Source organism: Indicator indicator, chromosome 1 (genome assembly GCF_027791375.1).
Source record: "Indicator indicator isolate 239-I01 chromosome 1, UM_Iind_1.1, whole genome shotgun sequence".
NCBI lineage: Eukaryota > Metazoa > Chordata > Aves > Piciformes > Indicatoridae > Indicator > Indicator indicator.
In genome coordinates this window covers 117,140,925-117,164,774 of record NC_072010.1, presented here as the reverse complement: position 1 = coordinate 117,164,774, position 23,850 = coordinate 117,140,925, and the positions used below count along the sequence as shown (strand labels likewise).

General features: G+C 41.2%; 1 protein-coding gene across 1 annotated transcript in view; it reads right to left on the bottom strand.

Moving 5' to 3' along the window:
- The window catches only part of UMODL1 (uromodulin like 1), a 72,785-nt gene extending 60,734 nt beyond the window's left edge, over positions 1-12,051 (bottom strand). Inside the window, exon 1 of the mRNA XM_054394522.1 lies at positions 12,048-12,051. Coding sequence (XP_054250497.1) covers positions 12,048-12,051 — 4 coding nt within the window. The remainder of the gene's footprint in view (positions 1-12,047) is intronic.
- Between the last annotated feature and the right edge of the window lie 11,799 nt (positions 12,052-23,850).

The window sequence follows — 23,850 nt, the reverse complement described above, 5'->3', positions numbered from 1 at the left end:
GACCCTTAATCATCAGTCTGAGAAAATCACCTTGATGTCAGCGCTGGAATTTGATGCTTCCTCCAGGATATGGCAAGTATGTTTCCTCAGCAGCAAGGTTAAAAGCTCATGCTGTGTATCCTTATGGCAAAAACTATCATCTTTATGATAACAAGATCCCAGTAGGAAAGGATTTATCATATGGTGCACAATTAAAGCAATATGTCCATCTAAAAAAATCGCATAGGTAAGGCAGTTTTACACTCTGAAGAGCTGCTGCAAGTGACAGAAAGCAGCGAAAGCTCAGTAAATTACCTCGAGTTTCGTTTGGCACAAGTGCAATGTAGACCTGGAAAAATGGACTCTGTGTAATTCTCTGGTCCTTCTGGCAGAGAAAAGAAGGAATAGTCAGAACGTTTTTGCCTTTAAGATGATGCCAACCCACACTCTGAAGGAGATAGGATGAAGAGGAGGCAAAGGCAAATTCCAAAAACACTGGTATTCCCTTTTCTTCTGGTGTGCCAAGTACAAAAATGGGAGGTCTAGCTTTTTTTAAAAAACAAACATTTGAATTTTGAAGAGTCATGTGCCTGTATTATGTAACTACCTAGTCCCTAACAAAATGGGCTGATTTTCAATCTAGAGTTGTCTAAAAATAAAATTGGGAGGATTGTTTTCCCAAAAGGGTAAGAGCGATGTAGATAACTCAGTGCCCACTTAGAAAAATCTTTTCTGCATTCCTACAAACAGCACTGATGATTATCCAAGCAGAAAGCTCTTTTTAATCTAATTTACTTTTAGGTCCTCTTCTGTCCTTCCCTTTTCATCATTCTATCAGTCTGAATAGTAAATGCAGATGAATGTTTTGCTTAGGATTTTTTCTTATCATCTCTTCCATTACATATATTTATTTTTATATGCATACATGTTTATATTCATACACAAATGCACATATAAGCACATGCATATAGATCCATGCATACATATTTATGTGTACATACACATGCATGCAAAGATACAGCCACTGCAAGAGGAATTCTATTTGATTCAACACTGATAATAGTTATGGAACTGTTTCAGCCATGATTATTATACTCTTTAAGCACCACAATTTATACAGAATGCAATTGTGACAAGGGCAGGCCAGTACTGGCACAGGTAGATGAGACAAAGGAGAGACAAAAGAAAAAGAAACAGTGGCCTGTGTTACAGTCTCTGGCAACTGTGTGCAATCAGTGAGGAGGGAAATGGCTCCCTGCACAATAGATGCTTCAGCTGGGTGTTGTAAACACCCTCCAGAAGCTTTTATCAATCAGTTTGTCCTTAACAAGTTTCTACATGCACACCATAAAGCCAAGTCCCATAGCACCTTATTAAACTTGTTTATTCTTTCCAGCTCTCTGCATTCAAGTGAAATCACATTATGCAATTAGCTGCTATGAAAACAAATGAAACTTATTTTGTTTTTTGCATGTTTAAGGATCAGTTTAAAACCTCTTTTTTTCAAAAAGTGTTTGACAGGGTGATTTATGATCAGTTTGATGTCTGAATTATTTTCCTATACTACAGAAAGAAGCTGCAGCTGAGGTTATGTTTAAAAACATTGAGATGGTGCAAAAAAATATCTGTGACTCAAATAGTGAATTTTGATGATCTGGATAACTTCATCAAATTTCCTTTAGAAACAAAATAACTAATTACTTCTAGGAGGTATGTGTGACAGGGTGTTTTTGACATAACACAAAGTTCATCCTGTAGCACATTAATATTTTTTCTGTTGAAAAGTCTTGCCTCTCAATTTCAGGGTTCAAGTGATTCAATTATCAGCAACTTCTGGCAAATGAAAGGCAGGACATCTCAGCTATGCTACACGGCATTTATTTGTATGGGAAATGGAAAGAGACAGTTACCATGTAAACAAAAGGAAAACAAGAACAAAATTTCACTCTCTCAGCTGATCTCATCACCAGCTAAGCCTAATTTTGATTAGCTCACCCATCAACAGCATGATCCAGTCTAATAGAATTTACCATAAAAGGAGATTTGGGGGTTGTTATCAGAGGGATTGACCAAATATTAAAATACCAACATTGAGAAGGAACTCAAACTATTTGAAACTGTTGATTGTAGTATGTGTTTTCTAAATGTGTAATAGGTCCACCGTGGCTGTCATCAGAATGGCTCTGCATGATTGATTACATGACCTTCTTCATGGAGTCAGTTCTACAAGCCTATTTCCAGTGTTAATGTATTCCCTAAAAAACAGACAGAAGGCCTGTGTATCCCAGGTGATAGGAAAAACTTACCCAGCCCAAGAAAAAATTAAGGGTTTTATCCTCATCAGTATGTTCCAGAAGAACAAAGATATCCAACGTATTCTTTCTGTGGTTGAAATCAATCACTGGAAAATATCCCAGTGTTAGAAGTGATGGTAAATACTACTGTTCAGGGGATATGCAGCAGCTTACTTGCCTTAAGCACACTATGAAATTAGGGTCTTCACTTTTTATCAAGCACAGAACATCATGGGTATATGAGGTTCCTTTTAAACAAAATCATGCATACTTTATGGGTAATAAAATGTCATCTAGAGATAGATTAGAAAAATTCTTAGTACTCCTTGAAGAAAAGGGAAAATATTTTTCCATGTCATGTGAAGACAGGATTATCAAAAAGAAGAATTTAATAGTAAACTAAAATTTAAGAAGCTATTTATAGTAAGTTTAAGCAAATTGCCACTGAAAACAAGTGGGATGAATTTGAGAAAACACAAGGATGTCTTCCAGTAAATATTTATGGAAATATAGAAAGAACAGAAACTTGGTCATAAATTTGCCAAGATGAATAGAAGGTGTCATTACTGCTTGCTCTCTCCATATGAGCCATGGGTTCTTCCTCTTGGGAGAATCACAGTGGAAAACTGTAAACAAATTTTTCTGCACAGCATCATGAAATAAATTTCCAGTTTTGTATTCAGTGCTGGAGATATTGCCAGGCAACAGGAAATGATTGTTATACCTTGAGAGAATGTCATGAGTTTATTATTTTTAGATCATTCATTAAGTGACACAAAGCAAAGTTTTGCCTAGGTTTTACTTCAGTGAGCCCATACTTGAAGCTAAACAGATGTCCAGAAATTTCAATACATTCAAAAACACAAACAAATCTCTTTAGCTCACTAAAATCCATAGCAATCAAGTGACAACAATCAGTATGCAGTTTAGCAGCAATTAAGTTTGGCTATACCCACTCAATATTACCCTTCAAGCAGCCTCTTTCAGAGCTTCAAGAAGACCTGTGATGGCCAGTTCTCCTTTCCATGGGTTGCAGACACACTGCCACGCCTGTGGGAATGTGCCAGGAACATGCACAGGCTGCAATACAACATCCAGACAAGAACCTGGTCTTGATGACAGGGAAGCCACCATAACCTTCAGCAAATCTTTCCAGTGGTTAATAAACCTTGTTGTTCAAAGAACCCAGCATTTTCCTTCTTTCTCAAAATTCTGGAAACTTGTTAGGTTTTTTGCTATAACATTAATCACCTTTTTTTTTTTTTTTCCATTTTCAAAGGAAATGCTCCTTTATTTTCTAAGTTTTGGGTTTTTTGTTTTGGTTTAATTGGAGAGGAAATGATTTTGAATGGTCCAAGTCTTTCAAGCAAAAAAGGTAACGCTCTACCAGAAGCTATACTTTCAATGCAGGGTAAATGAAGGGCGTTGTGGACTACTTACATGAAGAAGTTTATTACATGATTGCAGTACTCCTCTTTAACTTCAGAATTTTAAAATCCCAAACAGAGAGTTCTGTGTAAATAGTAATGACAAGTTACTTCATTTTCAAATGCTTCCTTTAAAATGTAAATAATCTCTGAACACAAATCTAGTCACAATTTGACACCATAGATGACATTTTAAAATATTAAATGTGGGGATTAAATACTTTGCTGTTCATCTTTCTTAGTGGTATTTCTTTTCATCCATCACTGGCTAAAAACATGTCTCCAGACAGACTGTCCTGCTTAGGTCCAAGTGGTAATCTGTTAAACTATGGTCAGCTACAACATTTGCAACTGCTTCTCCAAATCCACAAACTGCACCCAACTGACATGTGGAATTAGGAGATGCAATTAGGTTGAACTAAGTTTTTAATCACTGTACACTGAAGCAATCTCTGTCCCTGAGTTGGTATATGCTCAGGTGGAGGGGTGGTTCTTGGTGGCTGAAAGCATGCCTTGGTGAGAAAAGGTCAGAGCTGGAAAAGTGGCCACGTCACCCTCTGTGCAATGAGATCTGCTGCTAAAAAAAATGAGTAGCAGTAACTGTTGACATAGTATCTGAAATATTCAGCAAATGTGCTGGTCCAGGACATCTCCTGACATCTTTTGCCTGTAAGAGCTTTGTAGGTAACTTAAAACAGCATAAAAAGCCATGAGGACTTTCCTGTGAGCTAACTCATGGCTAAAGGAAACAAGCTACATTTTGACTGCACAGTGAACAAAACTCCTGAACTGCTGTAATGCAGTAAAAACACGAAGAAAGAAGCCACCTGGAACTGAGGAAGGTGAGGAGGGAAAATGAGGCAATGAAGAGGGAGAGAGGAAGGGAAGCAGAGGAGGGAGGCAGGCTGTGGATAAATCTGTATGTTATTTGAAATAGCATTTGTCAATTCCATATAGACTGTAATGCCTCCAAAAGACCAAATTAAGGCAATGGAAATGCAGAAGCATTAATGCAGAGATGAATCATCTGACCTAAAATACACAGAATGATGAAACACATAAAGGAAGAAAGTGTGACAGTTTAGCTTTAACAGATAGAATCTTTCAAAAGTGTTTGGTCAACAGAAATCACAAGACAGGGTTGCTTACTACAACTTTATCCAGGCAGAGAAGAGAATTTTCCTATTACAAGCTATAGTATAAAATGGACAGGTCTGCCTTTCTACAGGTCCCGTACACAAAAGCTAGGCAATGCCCGAAGTACCACATATGCCAGACAGTCTCCCAGAGTGACATGCCAATTAAGGACACAATCTAAAGATCAACTCAGCAGCTTCTGAAAACAGGATGTCAAATACGTCATGAATTCCAGAATTCCCTCTCACTTTTTCTCTTCCAGGTCAGCGTTGTACTAATAAATAAAATGAGACCAGAAAGTAGCTTTCATTGCAATGCAGGTCTGTGGCAGTTGTAAAGCAATGGAAAAAGTTTCCAATGCAGAGAGCCTGTACATATTCCTGGAACTTTTATAGATCTAATTTAAATGAAAAAATCTCCAGCTCAAGAGAAGAAAAACCATATCCAGGCTGCTCAGCAGCCTGCCAGAGAAGAGAGGACAAAATTTCTGTTCCACGTCACATATTTCTGCAGATTCCTGGGAACAAATACACCCTTTCACTAACTCCAGAGTCCACTGACAAGGGACTGCAGGGGTCAGATTCCTCAGCCACAGATGCCAGGATGCAAGACTAGCTCCCAATCATTCAAACCTATCCTCTCCTCTAGCCTGGAAAATGCTGAACTAACCTCCCCTGTGTCTCAGGTTCCATCAGCTATTCCCCCATATGCCATCCTGGTGGTATGGCACCCTCTGTTTTTCCTACTCTGACTACCTCTGTTGTCTACATACAAAGAGAAATGTGCATTTTCCCCAAGTTCTCTTCAACAAGGAATTTCCCTTTGGTATTTAAAGACAACTTTAATATCACTTCGGAAATAGCAGAAGACCTTCAGAGGAAAAAGAACAGCCACATAAACTGACACACTAGAGCTAGATCCTCCTACACTTTGAGACTCAGTATTTTCTGTGTTTTAATTAGTCACCTGGCAAGCCCTATCATCTATTAACTCATCACTAAAATACACCTGCATAATCTTGAAGCCGATTTCAACCTAAGGGCTAACATCAGCTTAAGATTTCTCAAGTCTTGAGCCATCACATATCATAGGTAGTGAAACATGTTCTTGTATAGGCAGCACAAAACTGTGTGTCTTTATCCTACTTTGAATGATTCTGTTTAGATTCATAACTTGCACAGAAAAATGTAAGATACTGAGTGTCTTGTGGCAACATGTCACATTGAATATAATGCTGAGGCTTGACTGCAGTCTGCTCAGAAGTCCACATTAACTATGAGGTGGAAGTCCAGAGCTGCAACAAAATTGATGCTTAGATACAGTGTGCTGATACACATTTGCACCACTATACAACCCTATCTGAGACCGAAGAAATGAGGTACAGTCTGAGATCTTTCTCTCTATCATTTCCATCTCACTCACCCTAGCTATTTCTAAATCTGATGCCAAGCAAGGCTTCTTGGTGAGAAACCCACTGCTTAGCTAGCTATGTAGGCATCTCCCTTAGGTTTTCAAACTTTGGCAAAAGGAAGATGTTGGAATCACAGAATGGTAGGGGTTAGAAGGGATCTCTGAAAATCATCGAATCCAACCCTCCTGCCAAAGCAGGATTACCTAGGGTAGATCACACAGGAATGCATCCAGATGGGTCTTGAAAGTCTCCAGAAGAGACTCCACAACCTCTCTGAGCAGCCTGTTCCAGTGCTCCATCACCCTCATATTGATGTGGAACTTCCTGTATTCTAGTTTGTATTCATTGCCCCTTGTCTTATTACAGGACACCATTAAAAAGAGACCAGCATCATCTTCTTGACACCCACTGTATTGGTTTAAACTGAGTGGCCACACTAGAAGGGACGACGGACAGAGGATGGGGCTACACCCTGTCACCCCTGCAATGGTACAGTGCCAGCTAGGTTGTATATTCTACACCATACTAACATCATGCTCACTGCATGACAGGAAGGGGTTGGTCAGGGCTTATGGGACTTGAAATACACTCTGTAGATTGTAGTTTCCTGTTCCAGGTTTTTTTGGGTTTTCTCCAGCTTACACGCAGGGGTGCATTCCTTTTCTTCTGATTTTCAGTTTAAGCAGTTCACGGGTGGTTCACATTCTGTCTGTTCCTCTGCTGCTGCATATGCTGGTGGGTGTCTTTCTGGTTTATTGTGCGTATTCTGTTATCCTTGAAATAGAGTAGTAAAAATTGTCCTTATCTCAACTAACATCTCTGCCTCTTGGGTCCTTCTCTCTCCTGTGTTTGGGAAATGGGGTTGGGGGGCACCTGTGAAAGGAAGCTGTGTTAACACAGGACACCCATCCTTCAGACATTTATAAAGATTAGTAACATCTCCTCTCAGTCTTCTGTTTTCCAGACCAAACAGCCCCACGTCTCTCAGCCTTTCACAGATTGCATAGGGCTGGAAGGGACCCTCAAAGGTCATCTTGTCCACCACCCCTGCAGTGAGCAGGAACACCTCCAACTAGATCAGGCTGCTCAGGGCCACATCTAGTTTGATCTTGAGTGTCTCCAGGGACAGGACCTCAACCACATCCCTGGGAAACCTGTTCCAGTATTTCACTGCCCTCATTGTGAAGAACTTCCTCCTTATGTCTAACCTAAATCCACCCTGCTCAGTTTCAGACCATTGCCCCTCATCCTATCACTACATGCCCTTCTAAACAGTCCTTCCCCAGCTTTCCTGTAGGTCTCTTTCAGATATTGAAATGTAGCTATAAGGTCTGCCAGGTCTGCCCTGAGCCACCTTCTCTCCAGGCTGAACAGCCCCAATTCTTTCAGATAGTCTTCATAGTACAGGTGCTCCAGCCCTCTGATCATCTTTATGGCTCTCCTCTGGAGCCACTCCATCAGGTCCATAAAACAGATGTTCCAGTCCCTTCATCATCCCTATAGCCCTGTGTTGGACATTCAGAACTGGACACAATACTCCAGATGTGGCCTCACCAGGGCAGAGTAGAGGGGGAGAATTTCCCTTGACCTGCTGGACACACTTCTCTTAATGCACCCCAGAATACCATTGGCCTTCTTCACCACAAGGGAACATTGCTGTCCCATGGATAACTCATCATCCACCAGAACTCCAAGGTCCTTCTCCATGGAGCTGCATTCCAGCAAGTCTGCCCTCAATCTGTGCTGAAGCATGGTGTTGTTCCTCCCTAGGCGCAGGACTCTACACTTAACTTTTGTTGAAAAAGTTGTAAGAAGCCAGCAGTGTGTGAAGAATCTGTCAAATAGTGCAGCTCATGTACTTGATTTTACCATAGGAGTTGTTCTCAACTAGAAACACTTGTCCTGAGGCTCTCCAGTAAGTATTTCAGTTGTATTAGTCACATGGCCTCTATGATCTCAGCCAACCTATCTGAGAATGACACTGGAGAGAGTAATGTTTGTATAATTGAGGGAGGGGAAGCCAATTGTGTAATGGCATGGCCAATTTTACTTCTTCCCATTCAGCATTCAAAACTACATGTATACATAGTGCTGCTGTACAAATGCATGCACCTACCAGATTCCTAGAATGTAACAGATTACAACCAGTGAGCTCCCAAGCAAGGTTATTTGTACTGGAGCCTTTCTGTTGTTCATACATTAATTGGCTCCTATATAATGAACTACCATAGGGAACTGGAAGGAACACTGTCACAGTAACAGAAGAGGTCAGGTGAAAAAACCTCTTCCAGAGCACTGTTTCTGTGCTTCAGAACTGCAAAGCAACATTTACTAAAGAAATTCCCACTCTGTTTTGGGTCTGCAATTGTCACACAAAGAATGGCATTTGACAGTACAAAACTGACAATAGTAAGTTCAGTCAGCAGCCTGAACATAAAGACATCAATAATTTAGCATCTTGGTTATTTTGGCCATGCCACTTGGATTTTCTACTCAGTAATGAATAAATCAGTACAAAGATGACATCAGTAAGACTGCACAGGCCATAGTAGTGCAAAAGCTGGCCCACAGCTGTTACAGGGCAACACTTCTGTATTCATAGCCTGAAAGTTTCAGTTCTTCATCTCAAAATCAGCATGTCTTTTGTAGTGCACAGAAAGGCAGGAGAATAAGCTCAAGGCTGTTACAAATTGCAGCCCCTATTTGAAATACACAATTTGTAGCCTTAGAACCAGCATGTTAACATTATATATGAAATGACCTAGTGACACAACAGCACCCTCAGCCTCCATATGTATGAGAACCCAAAGATAACTTTTTGGCTGCAGAAACGAAAAAACTACATCTAGAAATAACATTTCTGGCACTACTTGGTGAAACAAAGAAACATAAGACAATTTTTCAGCAAACCAACATGTTTACTTCCTAACTTCTCATCTTTTTTACTTAATGAAAACATAACATAAATCACCTCTAACATTTAGACACAATCTTCTGAAAAGAAAAATAACCTATTTGACATATACATTTTTCCAGTATCTTAGCAATGCACAAACACAAATGCACTTCTTGTGGCAATTCCAAAAATTGTTATCCACCTCTGTGTAATCTCTAACCCTAGTAGACTGTTGTTCCAGGACAAACTGTCTGATACTGAGGCATTAAAGCATCAAGCTGACTGATAAAATATACCATAGCACTAATAGCTCTTTGTTGGTCTGATTCACTTATATAAAGCTTCTAGTGCACTGAGGCTACAGTCACAGCGCTTTCTGCCAAGAAATTTGATCCCCAAAGCAGCATTTACAGGAAGAGGGGATGATAAATGTAATTATCGTATTAATACAAAGTTTCTCACTATCATTCCATTTATTCTTCCAGAAAATAAATTTTGCTGAACATGAATAAAAGCATGATTTTTTTTTTTTAAACAAGCACAAGACACTTCATTTTTCTTTGTTTCTCCTTGCTTGGACTAAGTGTATGGACAGAATTATAGATTAAGCTTGCAATCTGCTATTTCCTCAATTTCTTTACATAATTTCTCTAAAATAAAGAGCCAGGATGCACACACTTGTAACTAGTAAATCAAAGCCACTTTTTAATATTAGCACACTTCCACTGTATTCAGAATACTCAGGACTTCATTTTTACAAGACTCACACTGACTCTGAAGTTATTCAGAGCTGCAGAGACTGGGAACATGAAATTGTGCCCTATCTGCTGCACTATGGCAGATTTTCTATTTCAGTTATTCCTGCAGCCTTTTATCATGTTGGTTTTTGTTTGGTTTTGGTTTTGTTTTGTTTTTTAACTACCCATGAATGTCTTACTAGTTGGAAAAGAAGATACATCGTTCTTTTAAGCAATAATAGTTCCAGGACCATCTGCTCACTTAGAGCAGCATGCCTTGATACATGTAGCACATCTTTGTCTGAATCATTGTCCGAACTGTGGAACTCTTGCCTTTTTAAGTAGTTACGTCTTCACTACTACTTAGCAGTTTTCTATGGCAATATTACTGTATCATTTGTCGTTGTCTGTCAGAGCTGCTACACATGTGGATTCTGAGTGGAAATAGTAACTGCACTGGGCTATTTGCACAGGAACGAGGGTGATGGCTAAAAGGGCCCAAGACTTGGCACTTAGAAACTGCAATACCAGGAAGGAAGAGTTTTTGTATTACACTGTATAACAGTTACTTTCCTGGTAAGAAATTTACATCTTCAGAAAGTCTTGACTGTGTATGTTGCTTCACACCAGTTACACAAACACTGTGATTTTTGTCATATTTTCATTGTGTGCCTTACTGCCTGTTTTATTCTCCGAATACCGTTAAGTGTCTGCACTTTTGTGGCAAGGTGACAGGTTTTAACTAGAAAAAATAAGATTTCTTTTTACCTGCCAGCACTCATTATGGGAGGTTTCATACAAACATATTAGAAAAAGAAAAATAAAAATACACAGCATGCACAGCAGCCAGCAACAAGAATCTGGTAGAAAATTCTGTGGAAAGTCATTAAGTTACCTTCTGCTTTGGCAGAATATTTGGAATCAATAAAGCCAGGCCTCTAGTGTTGCCAGAAACATTTACTGCATTCAACTGTGGCTGAAGGGAACTGATTCATTCAAGTGTTTTCTGTGATTGCAGGTAACAGAGCTCCACTTCTGAGAAGTTCTGGGACAGAAGCTGGCCACTGAAGGAAGAAGGTAACAGCCATAGCATGTCCTGCAGCACTAAGCTCCACTGATAAGATTTTCAGGGCCAACTGAGGAGGCAGTTTCTTAGAGATTAATTATCTCCCTCTGCAATACGTCCTTAGCAATAGTAACTCCAGAGGTTTGGTTGGAAACAAGAAAGACATAACACGCTGGCTCTTGGGTTCTGCTGTTACAGCAGCTACAAAACCTTAGGGTTTAAAAAGCCATGCTGCCTAGAAGGAAAGGACATAACAGCAGCATATACTTCTAAAGCTATTAAAGCACAGAATGCACCCCCATGTACAGGTGGGCACAAGACTTAAAAGAAAATTTACCAAGATTAAAGATTTTAGGTCCCCCCGAAATGAAGCAAAATTAGATTGCATGACCTTCTTTCTGAGGTGCATTAAAGTATCCATACAACTTTAGTACACCATCGATCAGATGCAAACATTAATTACAATTGAGTTTTTAAAAACACAAAATCTTTTGAAAATTCTATTCAAAATTTTCCCAAATCATCTGCATAAGCTTAGAATTAGAGACTTGACTGCTGTCTGGTGCCAATATTATACAAGCCATTAAATGGGCTCCATTCTATGGGCTGCACTTTCAGTAGGGAAATTAGCAACTGAAAAATACTGATAATAAATACCTGCCCCATGAGACATATCTACACACGTGTGTAAGAGAACAGACTTTTTTCAGCAGAGTAATTTCAGCACATGGGTTCCTCATCTGTGACACAGGCCGTCTTGGAGAAATGTGGATGAGAAAATAATTATGCAAGACCAGTTTGTTTCTGCTTGGCTGAGAAATAACTGATTACACATGAGAAAAGCCAGCGTGGCCTTGATAGATTTACAAGCTCAAGGTTAGTTTCACAAATGCTTTGCTGGCAGCACAGCCAGTGTCACTGCATAAACTGGTTTATGCAAACAGATCCAACTGCTTTCCCAGTTGTTTGCTCCCATCACCACATCAGGCTGTATTGTGCCTGAGCAGTTGTCTGCATACCCACCCAACGAACCAGATCAAGGAACTATACCAGATGAAACCAAGCAGCATATTTGGTTTTTATGCTGGCTCATCACACACGCATGCTCGCATCACAACAGAAGCAGCAGTGGCACAGGGCCTTGAATGCAAAAACTCACTCCTTTTACAGGCAGCTTAGCACCAAGGGACAGCAATGACAAAAACGACATGTGGAGAGGAGAGATTGGAGCTGCACACAGCGAGGTACTTTGCTGTTTTTCTTATACAGGGCTAGCCCATTTGCAGCAAAACCTTGGCAAAAAGGTTTAAAAATGCCTTTAGAGAGAGTCTAGTAGCTACTCCAGGGGGGTTGTGACTTAAGTTTGAATACCTAAAAGCACCATGTTTGAAAATGTGTATGCAGATTAGATATAAATCTCTAGAATTTGGTCTATCCTTAATGAAATGATAATGGGCCGGAGGAGCTTTCAACACAAAGAGAACTCTTCTAATTCTGATTTCTATTGTAGTGATTGTGTTTTGCAATAAAAAGCCCTATTTCAGGTATTTAATTCACAGTGGATAATTTCAATGAGAAGCAAGCCTAAAGCAGTGATAGCGTCTACTACTGACTTTTCAAATCACATCAAGACTTAGTTACAAAGGGTCCGAGCTAAACCCACCCGGGCGTGAGGAAGGTGCCTCCCTGCTAATACCGGGCAACAGTGGACTAGTGTGCAAACGCACCACGTGCATGCCACTAGAAACTCAGCTTCTTTGCATACCGACCAGGACCTCCCCCCTTCTCTGTGTTAGAATAACATGGGTTAAAATAATAATTAAAGAACCGCAACAAACCAGACTAATACATCAGGTGAACTGCAAATTCGCCCCGCAGTACACGGGGAGCCAAGAAGGGGGTGTGGGTTACAGGATGCACCCTACCAAATCCGGTCGGTCGTCACTGGCCCACCGATAACCCCGGCCCCATAATGGCAGGAGTGCGGCGGCGGGCTGAGACCGTACCGCGACACAATGGGACAGGAGAACGGGCACTTGCCTCTTAATGTCGTTCCCTCAATACCCCCAATGCATGCCCTCTCCCTGGTGTCTCGGCCCTCCCTTCTCCCCCCAGCTGCCTCAGTTTCCCTTCCGCGCGCGCCAAGCCGTTAGCGGCCTGGGGAAGGGAGAGGAGAAGGGACGGAGTGAAGGCATCAGCCGCGGACGTGTCCGAGGACGCCGACGCAAGCCGCCGTCCCAGCCGCGCGGCCCCGAGCGCTTCAGGCCCGCCCGCCCGCCGCACTACCTGGTGGGGGAGGGGCGGCGGGTGGGGGATCCCCCGTAAACCGTCGCCAACCGCGACCCTCCCCGCCGCGCCAGCGCCTCGCCCCCCGCTGCCCCACCGGCCAATCGGAGCGCTGCGCACGTGACGAGCGTTCCCTTCGATGACCTCATCCCTGGTGTGGGATGACGTCAAATTCAAGATGGATGGAATCACGGCGGTGGCAGCAGCGCGCGCGGCTGAACCCTGAAAGGAGGCGCCGAGGGGGGCAACAGAGGGGGGCGCGGCTGGCGGCGGAGAGGGTGAGTAACGGCCGCGTCTCGCGCCCGTTTCGGGGGCTGCCCGCGCCGTATGGGTCTCCCCGTGTACAAAGGCGTCTTTTCCTGACGTAACTCTGAGGTGTTTTTTTTTTTCCCCCACCGAGCGGGGCTGCGGTCCCCGAGCAGCGCAGTGCGCCTGCGCCGGTTACGAAACTCCTATCCCTCCTCTTCGCGCATGCTCCCTTTCCTCTGAGGAAAGGGCTGGTACCCGTTGCGCCGGCAGCCACCCGCCACATAGACCCGCCGGGCCGTCTTCTGCGCATGCTCCGCACCCGCACGCCGCTTCAGCTGTCCCTTATGCGCGTGTGCCGCGCCCCGCCTCCTTCCTCTCCGGCCGGGATCCCGCGGAACTGCTCCTCCGCGGCGGCCGGAGCAGGGGGCAGCGCCTGCCGTTGGTTTCCCTCACGGCGCATGCGGAGCGGCGCCGTTGCCGGGAGGGCGGGACAGGAGCGGCGTGGGGAGCGGAGTGGCGTGGGGTGCGCGCGCGCGCGCCTGCGCCCCGCAGGGGCTGGGCTTGGTGGGGTGGGATGGGGGGACGGAACACTCGGTCGCCTGCGCGCCCCATGCGCGCATGTGTCCCGCGCCGGCGGCGTGCGGTCTCGGGCGGGGTGGTTACCCCGTGCCGCCGTGTCAGCAGTGGCAGAGACACCCGGGGGCATCTCGGTGGTACTGGTGCTTCCTCCTCCACCTGCGGGACCTGTGGATTGCGACTGTCCCCGCTCATATATATGGGCTCTGATCCGAACTGTAAAACATGGCACAGGATCCGGGAGGGCTGTCCTTCAGTGCCATGGATCCTCCCCCGTCGGTCTGGCAGGGAGAGCCGCCGCAGCCTTCAAATTTCGGGGTGGAAAGCAATCCAGCAAGGTTGCTGCGACGTGTATAAGTACATGCAGGTATTAAAGTGTCGCTTTACTAGCTTAAACGCTCCTTGGCTCTATTATTCATGAGCGGGCAAAAGCACATCTTGGTGCCTGCCAGCATGTGCTGGGCATTTGCAGAAAGCTGTCAAAGGTACTCTACCTCATCACACCCGTCAGAATTTTCCTTTAATGCTCCTTGAAGTCCAAACTGCCAGCATATGCCTGGTGTTACTGTGACCCAGGAAACACTCTGGAATTTCGTTGTGCACTGACTAAGCTCATGTTAGTAATTAAATGGCACTTACTTTAAAACCTTTTGTTGTTGTTGTTGGACTCAGTGGAAATAAGAGGTAGGAAGGCAGAAGGTACGATAAGAGATTGTGATGAATTACATCATCCCACAGCTTTTATTGAATAAAGAGCATGTAGTTATTTTTATCCTTAAGTGATGGGAGGATTTTTATTATTTTTATACTACTTTATGATTTCGATATTAAATCAAGAGCAATAAATTTGTATTACAGGTAAATCTAGTACCGCTTCATGTTTGTGCTGCCCAAATACTGCCAGTTATAATGTTCTTTTCTGACACTCAAACTGACAAACTTAACTGCTTTGACTAAAATTTTCCACCAGGGCTATGCTGATGTTCTTGAGGGGAAGTTTTGAGCAAGCTTTATCCACTGTTTTCACAAACTTTGTTTGCAAAAAACAAATGATGTGGACATCTCTTGCATGGAAGGAAATCTGACATCCCTTTTCTCTCAAAAATTTTATTGCCCATATGCTGTACAGTTGTAGCCTCATAAGAGTATTTGGTTTATTCTACCTGTAGAAGATCTGCCCAACCTGACTAAAACACTGTCATTTGCATGTTCTTGGTAGGGATTTAAGAGGAGCATGTCACAAGTTACAGTCCCTAGAGTTTCCAGGTACAACAATGTGTGCCAGAATGGGATTTAGTGCAGGTTTCTCCAGCTGTGAACTTCTCTGAGTCTGCTGGAGCCAAGGTAACCCCTGAGGATCAGAACTGAGAGTGAGTGACCATGGTGCTTGCTTTCAGAGGTGCTCTTGCTCTTCCACTGATTTCAACATAGCCCTGTGATCCAAAACAGCATTAAGGTCCTAATAAGTTGGCTGCATTTTTTAAGGCTTAAGGTGACTTGTCCTTGAGTACCTAATTAGCATTCTTAGGTAATACAAAGAAATGATAGCTTGTAAGGAGTTCCTGAAGTCCTCTTTATGCTGTACTTGTAATGGTGCACAAGTGTGATCAATGTGAACGTGCTTCATTTTGCTGATGCTGTAGGTTCCAAAGTGACAGGGTGATACTATCAGCTGGATCAAATTCAAGTTCTTAGAACCCTCCAGATCACTAGAAGCTTGATATTACTAACATAAGAGGTTTGTGTGTGTGATGCTAGAGAATACTGATAATTAAATATCCTGTGATAATTAAATGATCCTGTGATCATTTTCATAGTAATGGCTGACTATGCTTTTCTTAAATTAATGAGACATGCCAACTTTTGGGTTTAAAAGGACAACTTTACAGAGAGCTTTTTGCGAGCTTTCGTACTGTGATGAAGTTATTTCTTTTTGAACTGTGGTAGCTGTGAAGCAGTTACTGTAAAAAACATCAAGTAATTTCGCAGTATGGTTTTCAAGGTTCTGAAAGTTGTTTTATCTGCAAAATAGGGTTAAATATGGCCTCTATACAAGTGTAGGCTTAGAGGATGGAGGAGCTGGGGAGAGGAAGTCGGGCTGTAACCACCACGTGCTGTGGACTGCACTGGGAGGTATTATGCTGTGAGTCACACATTACAGTTGCAGCAATTTGCCGCTCTCATTAAAAGAAATTCTCAACTTTTGAGCAAGTGAGCTATTTCATAATGAACTCTGCTACATTTACTGATCTGAGATCCTGGGAAGGGAAGAAAAAGAAATCTTTAGAGGCAGCAACATCACTTGTTGCAAGTGAAAAGACTGTGGTATGCTCTGCTTGTAAAATAGCCATTCTATGCAGAAGGAATTGCTTTCCCCAAATATTTATGGTTTATATTTAATATTAGTCTATGTACTGTAATATTTTTCCAGTTTGTTACTTAACAATAGTATTTAAGACAGCAGTTCTCCTATATTTTCTTTCATTCAGCAGTGAAATGAAAAAAAATAGTCTGTTATCTTTGCTCATTGGCTGCCTTATGTCGTTCTAGAACACTTCAGGGATATTTTAGGCACAAAAACCAAGAAAGTGTTGGGCAATTCTTTTACCATCCTAAACTCATTCTACCTCCAGCATACCACCACCAGTTTGCAAGTCTTGCAGTCCATCAAAAAAAAGAAAATATTTAAATCTTAGTCCCGATTGATGAGGGGATCTTCCCTCTGAGATACGTGAAGCACCACATCTTTGCTGTGCAAAATCTTTCCAAAATCTGTACGAAAAGGCATGAAAAATGCTTTGGCTAAATATTTTTTTTAAAAAGGGGAAATTTGGCCTTTCATAGTAATTTGTATACAATTAACGTGCATTCCTCAAGAGAGGATGAAATATTTTTCCCTTTTTTATTTCAGAGCATTAATCTCCTTATCCATGATTTATTTTACACCGCTTCTTTGCAGTGGTCAGAATATATTTGTGAGTATCTTTGGAACGTTTTTCCAAAACAAAAGTATTTGGTATAGTAAATATGCCTCTCAACAGTCTCTTTTTAAAGTAAATTAAGAAACATGGAAGGAAAAGCAGCACATTACAGTGATTTCTAATCACTGTTTGCCACAACTTATTCTACCTGTCACAACCAAAGGAATTAGTGTACTTTGTGCCAGGATATAACTTTGAGTGCAGTCCTTCTGCTGTTGAAGTCAGTGGCCAAATTCCCTGGAAGTTCCGTAAGAATAGAACCACTTCCTTTCTCAAATACTTTTGAGGAACAAAGGACAAATGCACAGTGTTCTTGGTCATAGAGGAGGATATTTTAAAAATTATTTTTCTTTTTAAGTATATGAGATGTCACCTACCTCCAAATGCATGTAGACTTTGAGTAAGCTGAACATGAGTAAGCATGAACACAGTCTGTTCATGTCTTTGTAAATCTCTTATGTAAAACTCATGTAAAAATTGCTGTTGCCTTTCCACTTTTACAGTATCCTGTATGATCTTTCCAGTATCTTGCCTGTATGAAATGATGGCTGAATGGCATTTTCACTGGATCCCTTTGTTTTTCCAAATCTCGGTTCTTTACCTGGTATGCAGAAAACCAATCTACACACAGAGCTGAGATATACCAGTTCTGCATGGAAAAAAGTGCTTAGGCAATAACTCACAAAGCCAGTGCACCCCAGGCATCACAGAGGGTCCTGCATAGCACAAGGTAACTGAGGAAAAATCACGCTGCAACACCTGATTGGTCACCTACCATTATATGACAAAAGTGCATTTGCGTGTCTTGACTCCTCTCCAGCTCATTGTGTTAAGGTGGTCCTATGTTTATGTGCAAAGTCCCCTCCCAGAGCTGTGGAGCTTGGTGTTGTGATGCATTACAATCATCTTATAGTAACTGAAGGTTATGTTTTGATTCTATGATCCATCACTAAATCTTTGATCAACTTTCTGTTCTGTACAGTTTCTGCTCAAACTTCATAAAAACAATGCTTGACCTTTGCTAACAAAGGCTGACTAGAAACTAATTGGAGTGTTATGATCTTGAGGACCTTTCATTCGAGTTGCAGTGGACACCACACAGCTTCTTCATGGTTGTCTAACTTGGTAATTCTGTGCTTGCCTGTTTTTGATAATTTTTAACTTGACATCACCTTCAGTGGGTAGAAGATCCTTGCATTTTCTTAATCATGTTTCTCACTTGGCAATTTTTTGGGCTCAACTTCTACATTAGTTCTGCACGTTTCAGAATAAGGGCATGACTTTTCCTTCCGTCTCTTGTTTTCTTACAGAAACCTTAGTGTAAACACAATTATGTTGATAGAAAGTTATCTTATGTGGTTATAATTGGCTTTTCTTTCCCATTTAAAATATACTATGCCTGTAAAAGCACCTGTATTTTAATAGAAATATGCCCACATCTACACTATACCAGCAAAATTAAAAGCAGTATGTAGCCAGTTAAGTAAAAAAAGAATGGCTCACACAGCAGATGATGGAATATATTATTATATTTGTTAAGTGTATCTCAGCATTACAATAAAGTCAACCTGTGGAAAGAGTACAGGTGTACACATTTGGTATGTATCTCCACTGTCTTTGTTTCATGCACCTCTTAGTAAAAAAATGGTATGAAATATGTATGAGTATGAGGGGTTTGTAGGTGTTTAAATTATATGGACCTTGAGCCTTTCGATCTTGTCCTATCAGAGAGTTTAACGGCAACATTAAAAAAGTCAAGAGAACAAAAACTGAAGAACTGGAGAAGGTATTTTAAAACTCTTCTGTTTCTTGATTTTACAGCAGTTTGGATTTTGAGTTACACACCTTTCAGCTGAGACATTGAGGCCTGGAGAAATATTTTACCAAACTGTTTACTGTGCTTTAATTTGCATCAGCTCTTTCAAGATGAATTGGAAAAGCTCACAACCAGCGCACATTCCTGCCCTCTCCATTACATCCAGTAGTTGTGCAATCCCATGGTCAACTGGATTAGTTTACTCATCTGACAGCAAGCTGCTCCTTCCTTAGTGGGGGAGGAGACAGGCACTGCTCTTTGCAGGAGCAATCCCTAGTTAGATTGGGCTAAGAATAAAATGAAACTACACCCTTAGCTGCTGCTTGTTTGCAAAGAAGAATGAGAGGGGCAAGTGGAGGTTGTGGTGTTGCTCTGACATTTTGTAGTTTGCTGTAAGTTGGGAGCTGTTTTGAATATCAGTTGGCAAAACTACAGGTGTGATCTGAATGTGAAAAATATCCTCTAATTCCTGAAATAATACCTTCAAGAAGAAGTCTGCAAGACTGATTTCTAGTCTTGTATCAAGATAACTGAAAATTATTTATCTCTAGTAGAGGTAAAAATAGAGACTGCACAATGGTATAGAATTTCTCCTTTTCTTCTCCCTAAATTTCTGCTTCTGTATGCGTAGAGAATAAATAATTGGAAATTTACACGTCAGTGTCACACACTTAAAAGTTACATTATTTATCTGATTTTATGCCTGTCTGCATACCAGTGAGTCTCTCCTTGCTGCTGACTTACTGGAACTGAAAAACATTTATCTTCATGGAGACAGTTCACGTACATTCTGTGGTGGAAAACAGCTATGGCAGATGAAATCACATATCGTCCAGGAAGACAGAATCCCCGAACTTGCAGTAAGAGATTACTCAAATATTTAGTTAGAAAAAACATTATTGAAGCACAAACAATCTTGCTCTGTAGGTTTGGAGCTTTTACTTACAGCATTTAGGGGTGTGTATCTGTAAATATATATGGACTGTAGGCGAGTAAATATGTTACAAAAGCTATGGAAAGGGGAAGAAGGATTTAAACTGTTGTTTAAATAAATAAACTCAATAAAATGTTGTTTAAATAAATAAACTGAATAAAATGCAGCATAGGATCCCTGAGTACAAGTTTAAGCAGTGTAGGTTTCTTTTGCATGGAGACTCTTGATGAGCACTGGGGCTCCCCACCGCTTCCCCCTTGTGTCTGAAACAGCACACGATTTATTAAAGCCACCAAATCTTCTGCAGAGCGCTCACAACTGAGCATGTTTCTGCATTTACCTGAGGATACTCCAGTATGTCACTGATACTTCTTGGCTGAATCTTGCAATCTGTGTTGCCTTGTGTTTTGGGGTTTTTTTGCAGTCAGTTTGTCCCCACCACACTTTTCATGTATGTTTTCCCTGCTGTTCAGTCTCTGTGGCTGCCTGTCTCTTCTGTGTGCTTCCTCCTACTTCTCCACTTCTAGCTGTCGTTTCTCACAGCCCTGGCGCCTCCTTGCTGCAACAAATGCATCTCACTAAGCATTTCAGAACACGTCTTTCCCACTGCCTTCCCCAACATACTATTAACACAGCTTTAGCTGGCCAGCTGTGTTGTGATAAGAGAAGTGAGCAGGCAAGATCGTCTTATCTTGTTGCTTGTGTATTTACAAGTATAAGCTGTTCTGCTGAAGTTGTTCACACATATCAGCCTGATTCTATTTGTAAAGTTTCAGCATCGGTGACTTGTGTCTGAAGGTGAAGTTTCAGATGGGCAAAGCTGATCGAACAACTTGCTGATAAAGAATAGGTAGTTTCAGGACTTCCCTTGCTGCAACACTGATACTCATCTGACCTCTCAGTGAGCTGATTTAAGTTCCTAACCTATAAAATAGCAAACATATAAAAAGATGGATTGATTTTGTTTGGTTGTTTCCTGCTTCCTTTTAGGGAACTGAAGCAACTTACTGGGAGGTCAAATGAGCAGCAGAGCTGGTGAAAGGAAGAGGATGGTACCACCAGGCTTTGAGCAGGAGATGTAAGACAGAGGAAAGGAAGGGAAACTGCCACTTCAAAGACAGGTACCTGTTGAAGATCAATGAGTTGCTGGGCCAAAGATTAAGCTTTTTCATTGTTTCTTTATGAAAAGCTTTTCTTAGTAAAGACTTTTTTTTTTTGTTTGTTTGCAGAAAGTAATTTTCAAATAGTGGAGGTTCTTTTCCTATCCTTGTTAAATAAAAAAATAAAATAAAATAAAATAAAATAAAATAAAATAAAATAAAATAAAATAAAATAATTCATGTACCAAATAATGGTACTTAGGTTTTAGAAATCTAGATTGCTGAGAACAGTGGAGGGCTGTTGAAGATCAACACTAAAATCTCTTCTCGGTGTTCTGAAGGAAATCTTCAGGTGCACCTGGATCTGGAGTTTTGCTGAGGTCCTAAGGACCTGCACCTGCTAGATAGCATGTGGCACCTGAACACAGATAATGGGAGATTTCCTGATGTAGTCCAACTTTTTCCTTGATGTCACCTGAACATCATGAAAGAAAAGAAAAGAGGGTTTTGTTTCCAGTCGGTAGTGAAGATGGCTGGAAAAATGGTAGGAGAGAATAGAAGTAGATTAGCTGGAGGAAAGACCATAGGTGGTTAATAACAAAACAATCTTTAGATAAGGCAGTATGAGTCCTCAAACACCTGGAATCAAATCTAGTATTAGAAGAGATTGCCATAGTTCTGTTACCTACACCATATCTATGTGCACCTTTTGTGTCAGGGTTGAGCACAATCAGCCAAGCACTGGCTTTGATGGTAAACTGTTGAAAAGAGGTTCTTGTCTTCCTGTAGCTGCTCTACTGACAGAGTTTGCTGCCTCTTCAGTTATGCCTGTGTAATTGTTCTTGAGCTTGTGTTTAATGTAAAAGTTGATCAGCATTTGAAAAGAAATACTATTTGTTTTTTTTACATGTTGTCTGATCTGCTGTGTAATATAGGCCTGCAAATACTTGTACTGACACAGATGAAGGAGTGAACTGCAGTGTGCAGCTAAGATGAACAAAAGAGAGCAGGAATGTGTTGGATCAATTCTGTTATTGAAAAGTGTCCATATAGAAAAAATTGATTACACTGTACATTTACCATAGTAGGTTTTTTTACATCAAAATATTCCAGGCTTTAAGATGATCTGTGTAGATGTCCTAAAATGGTTCTGCAAGCCAGTTCTGGTTTTGTTTCTCAACCTATCATAGCTTGTTTTATTCCTGCCTGTTGTATTTAAAGGCTATTAGGCTGAAAGTCAAGCACTGGAATTGGGAAATACCAGGATTAAAGCTGCCTTTGCAGGATTAATTTGGTCACTTGCCATGTGTGTATGTTGCAGCCTTGGTTACTGTTAAAGTGACAGAGTTAAATTGCACCAAGCGGCTCTGCCTTCTTCACTGCATAGAACAGACTATGCTCTGAGAATGAAAGGGATGGTTATAGTTGGATGTTTATCCCTGTCTTGTTTAATGTGATAAATTGAAGGTGTTCTATGTATGAAAAAGGAGACTGTAGTGAGAAGGATGGGTGACTACTGAATTCTGCTTTAGATGTGTAGATTTTATACCAGTCTCTACCCCATAGCATTACTGTGTTACAGTGGACAGAGGAATACATGGTAATTACATGGCATTTACTCTGCAAGTGTCTTACACAAAACACAAGACCTGGGTAAGGCAAATTAAATGAAAGATTGGAAAATATTTAAAACCATTTGACTAATATACTCCTTTCCTTGTATTCTTGAAGTACGGGTTCTGCAGCAACTCCGACTGGGTGTCTCTACAATACTGTTTTAGTTCAAGTTTCTTTCATAAGCATGCTGTTGATCTCTTACCTCCATATACCATGCTGCATCTTGCATCCCAGATGAATCATTTGAGTTTCCAAACTCAGTTCCTTTCAGATGAAGCTAAAGGAAAAGATGCATTCCTGAAACATTTGTTCTAATACACTTCAAGTCTTAACAAGCGCTCACACCACAAGACTGGACTACCACCAGTCAGACTCCACCACTTTAAATTGCACTGGCATCCTCAAGTAGAGATCCTCAAAGGAGACTGGTAGTGCACCCCTGCTCCCACTCACTCAGTGCTTTTAAGCAAAACATAGAAAGCAAACTAAACCAGATTGTTTTCTTATATTCAGGGTAGTTTGAATGATCTGCCTTTTTTTTTTTTTAGATGAGGGGAGGAGCATTATACATCATAACTATCTGAAACACTCAGTAGAGACAGATCTAGTGAAGAATTCTGCTTTTGCTAGTGCTGTGTGACACATCATTCAGTAGTTTCAGAGGCAGAAGTGGTAGCTCAATACTGTGACATGTGGCACCCTTTAAGTGATTTCTCAATAATATCAATCACTTATTTATATCCATTAGTTGTAACATTTACCACCCTCATTTATTAATAATGGGCTTAGGGTTTCTTTTTATTTTTATGAACTTCTCAGGGTTTTTTGTAAGCTGATGCAGCCTTTTTGTAGTAGCAGCATACAGTATGTATAAATCATAAACTGTTTTTGGTTCACCTGGGGTAGAGTTAATTTTCACAAGAAGCTGGGAGGGGACATAGTCAGGACAGCTGACCTAATCTAGCCAAGGGGATATTCCATATTATATGATGTCATGCTCAGTATATAAACTAATAGAGATGGCCAGGGGTGGGAGATCTGGAGGTGGGGGATTCATGGCTTGGAAACAGGCTGAGCATCGGGTTTTGGGTGGTGAGCAATTGCATTGTGAATCACTTGATTCATTATTCTTCTATTACTACTACTATTATTTCTTTACTCCTTGTGTTGTCATATTAAACTGTCATCTCACTCCAGGAATTTTTACCTTTTTCTTCCAATTCTTCTCATCCCACTGGGATATAAGCAAATGGCCACGTAGAGCTTAGTTGCTGGCTGGGCCTAAATCACAACATAGACTAAAGAGCAGTTACTCAAATCACCTGCAAAAAAAAAAGATAATTG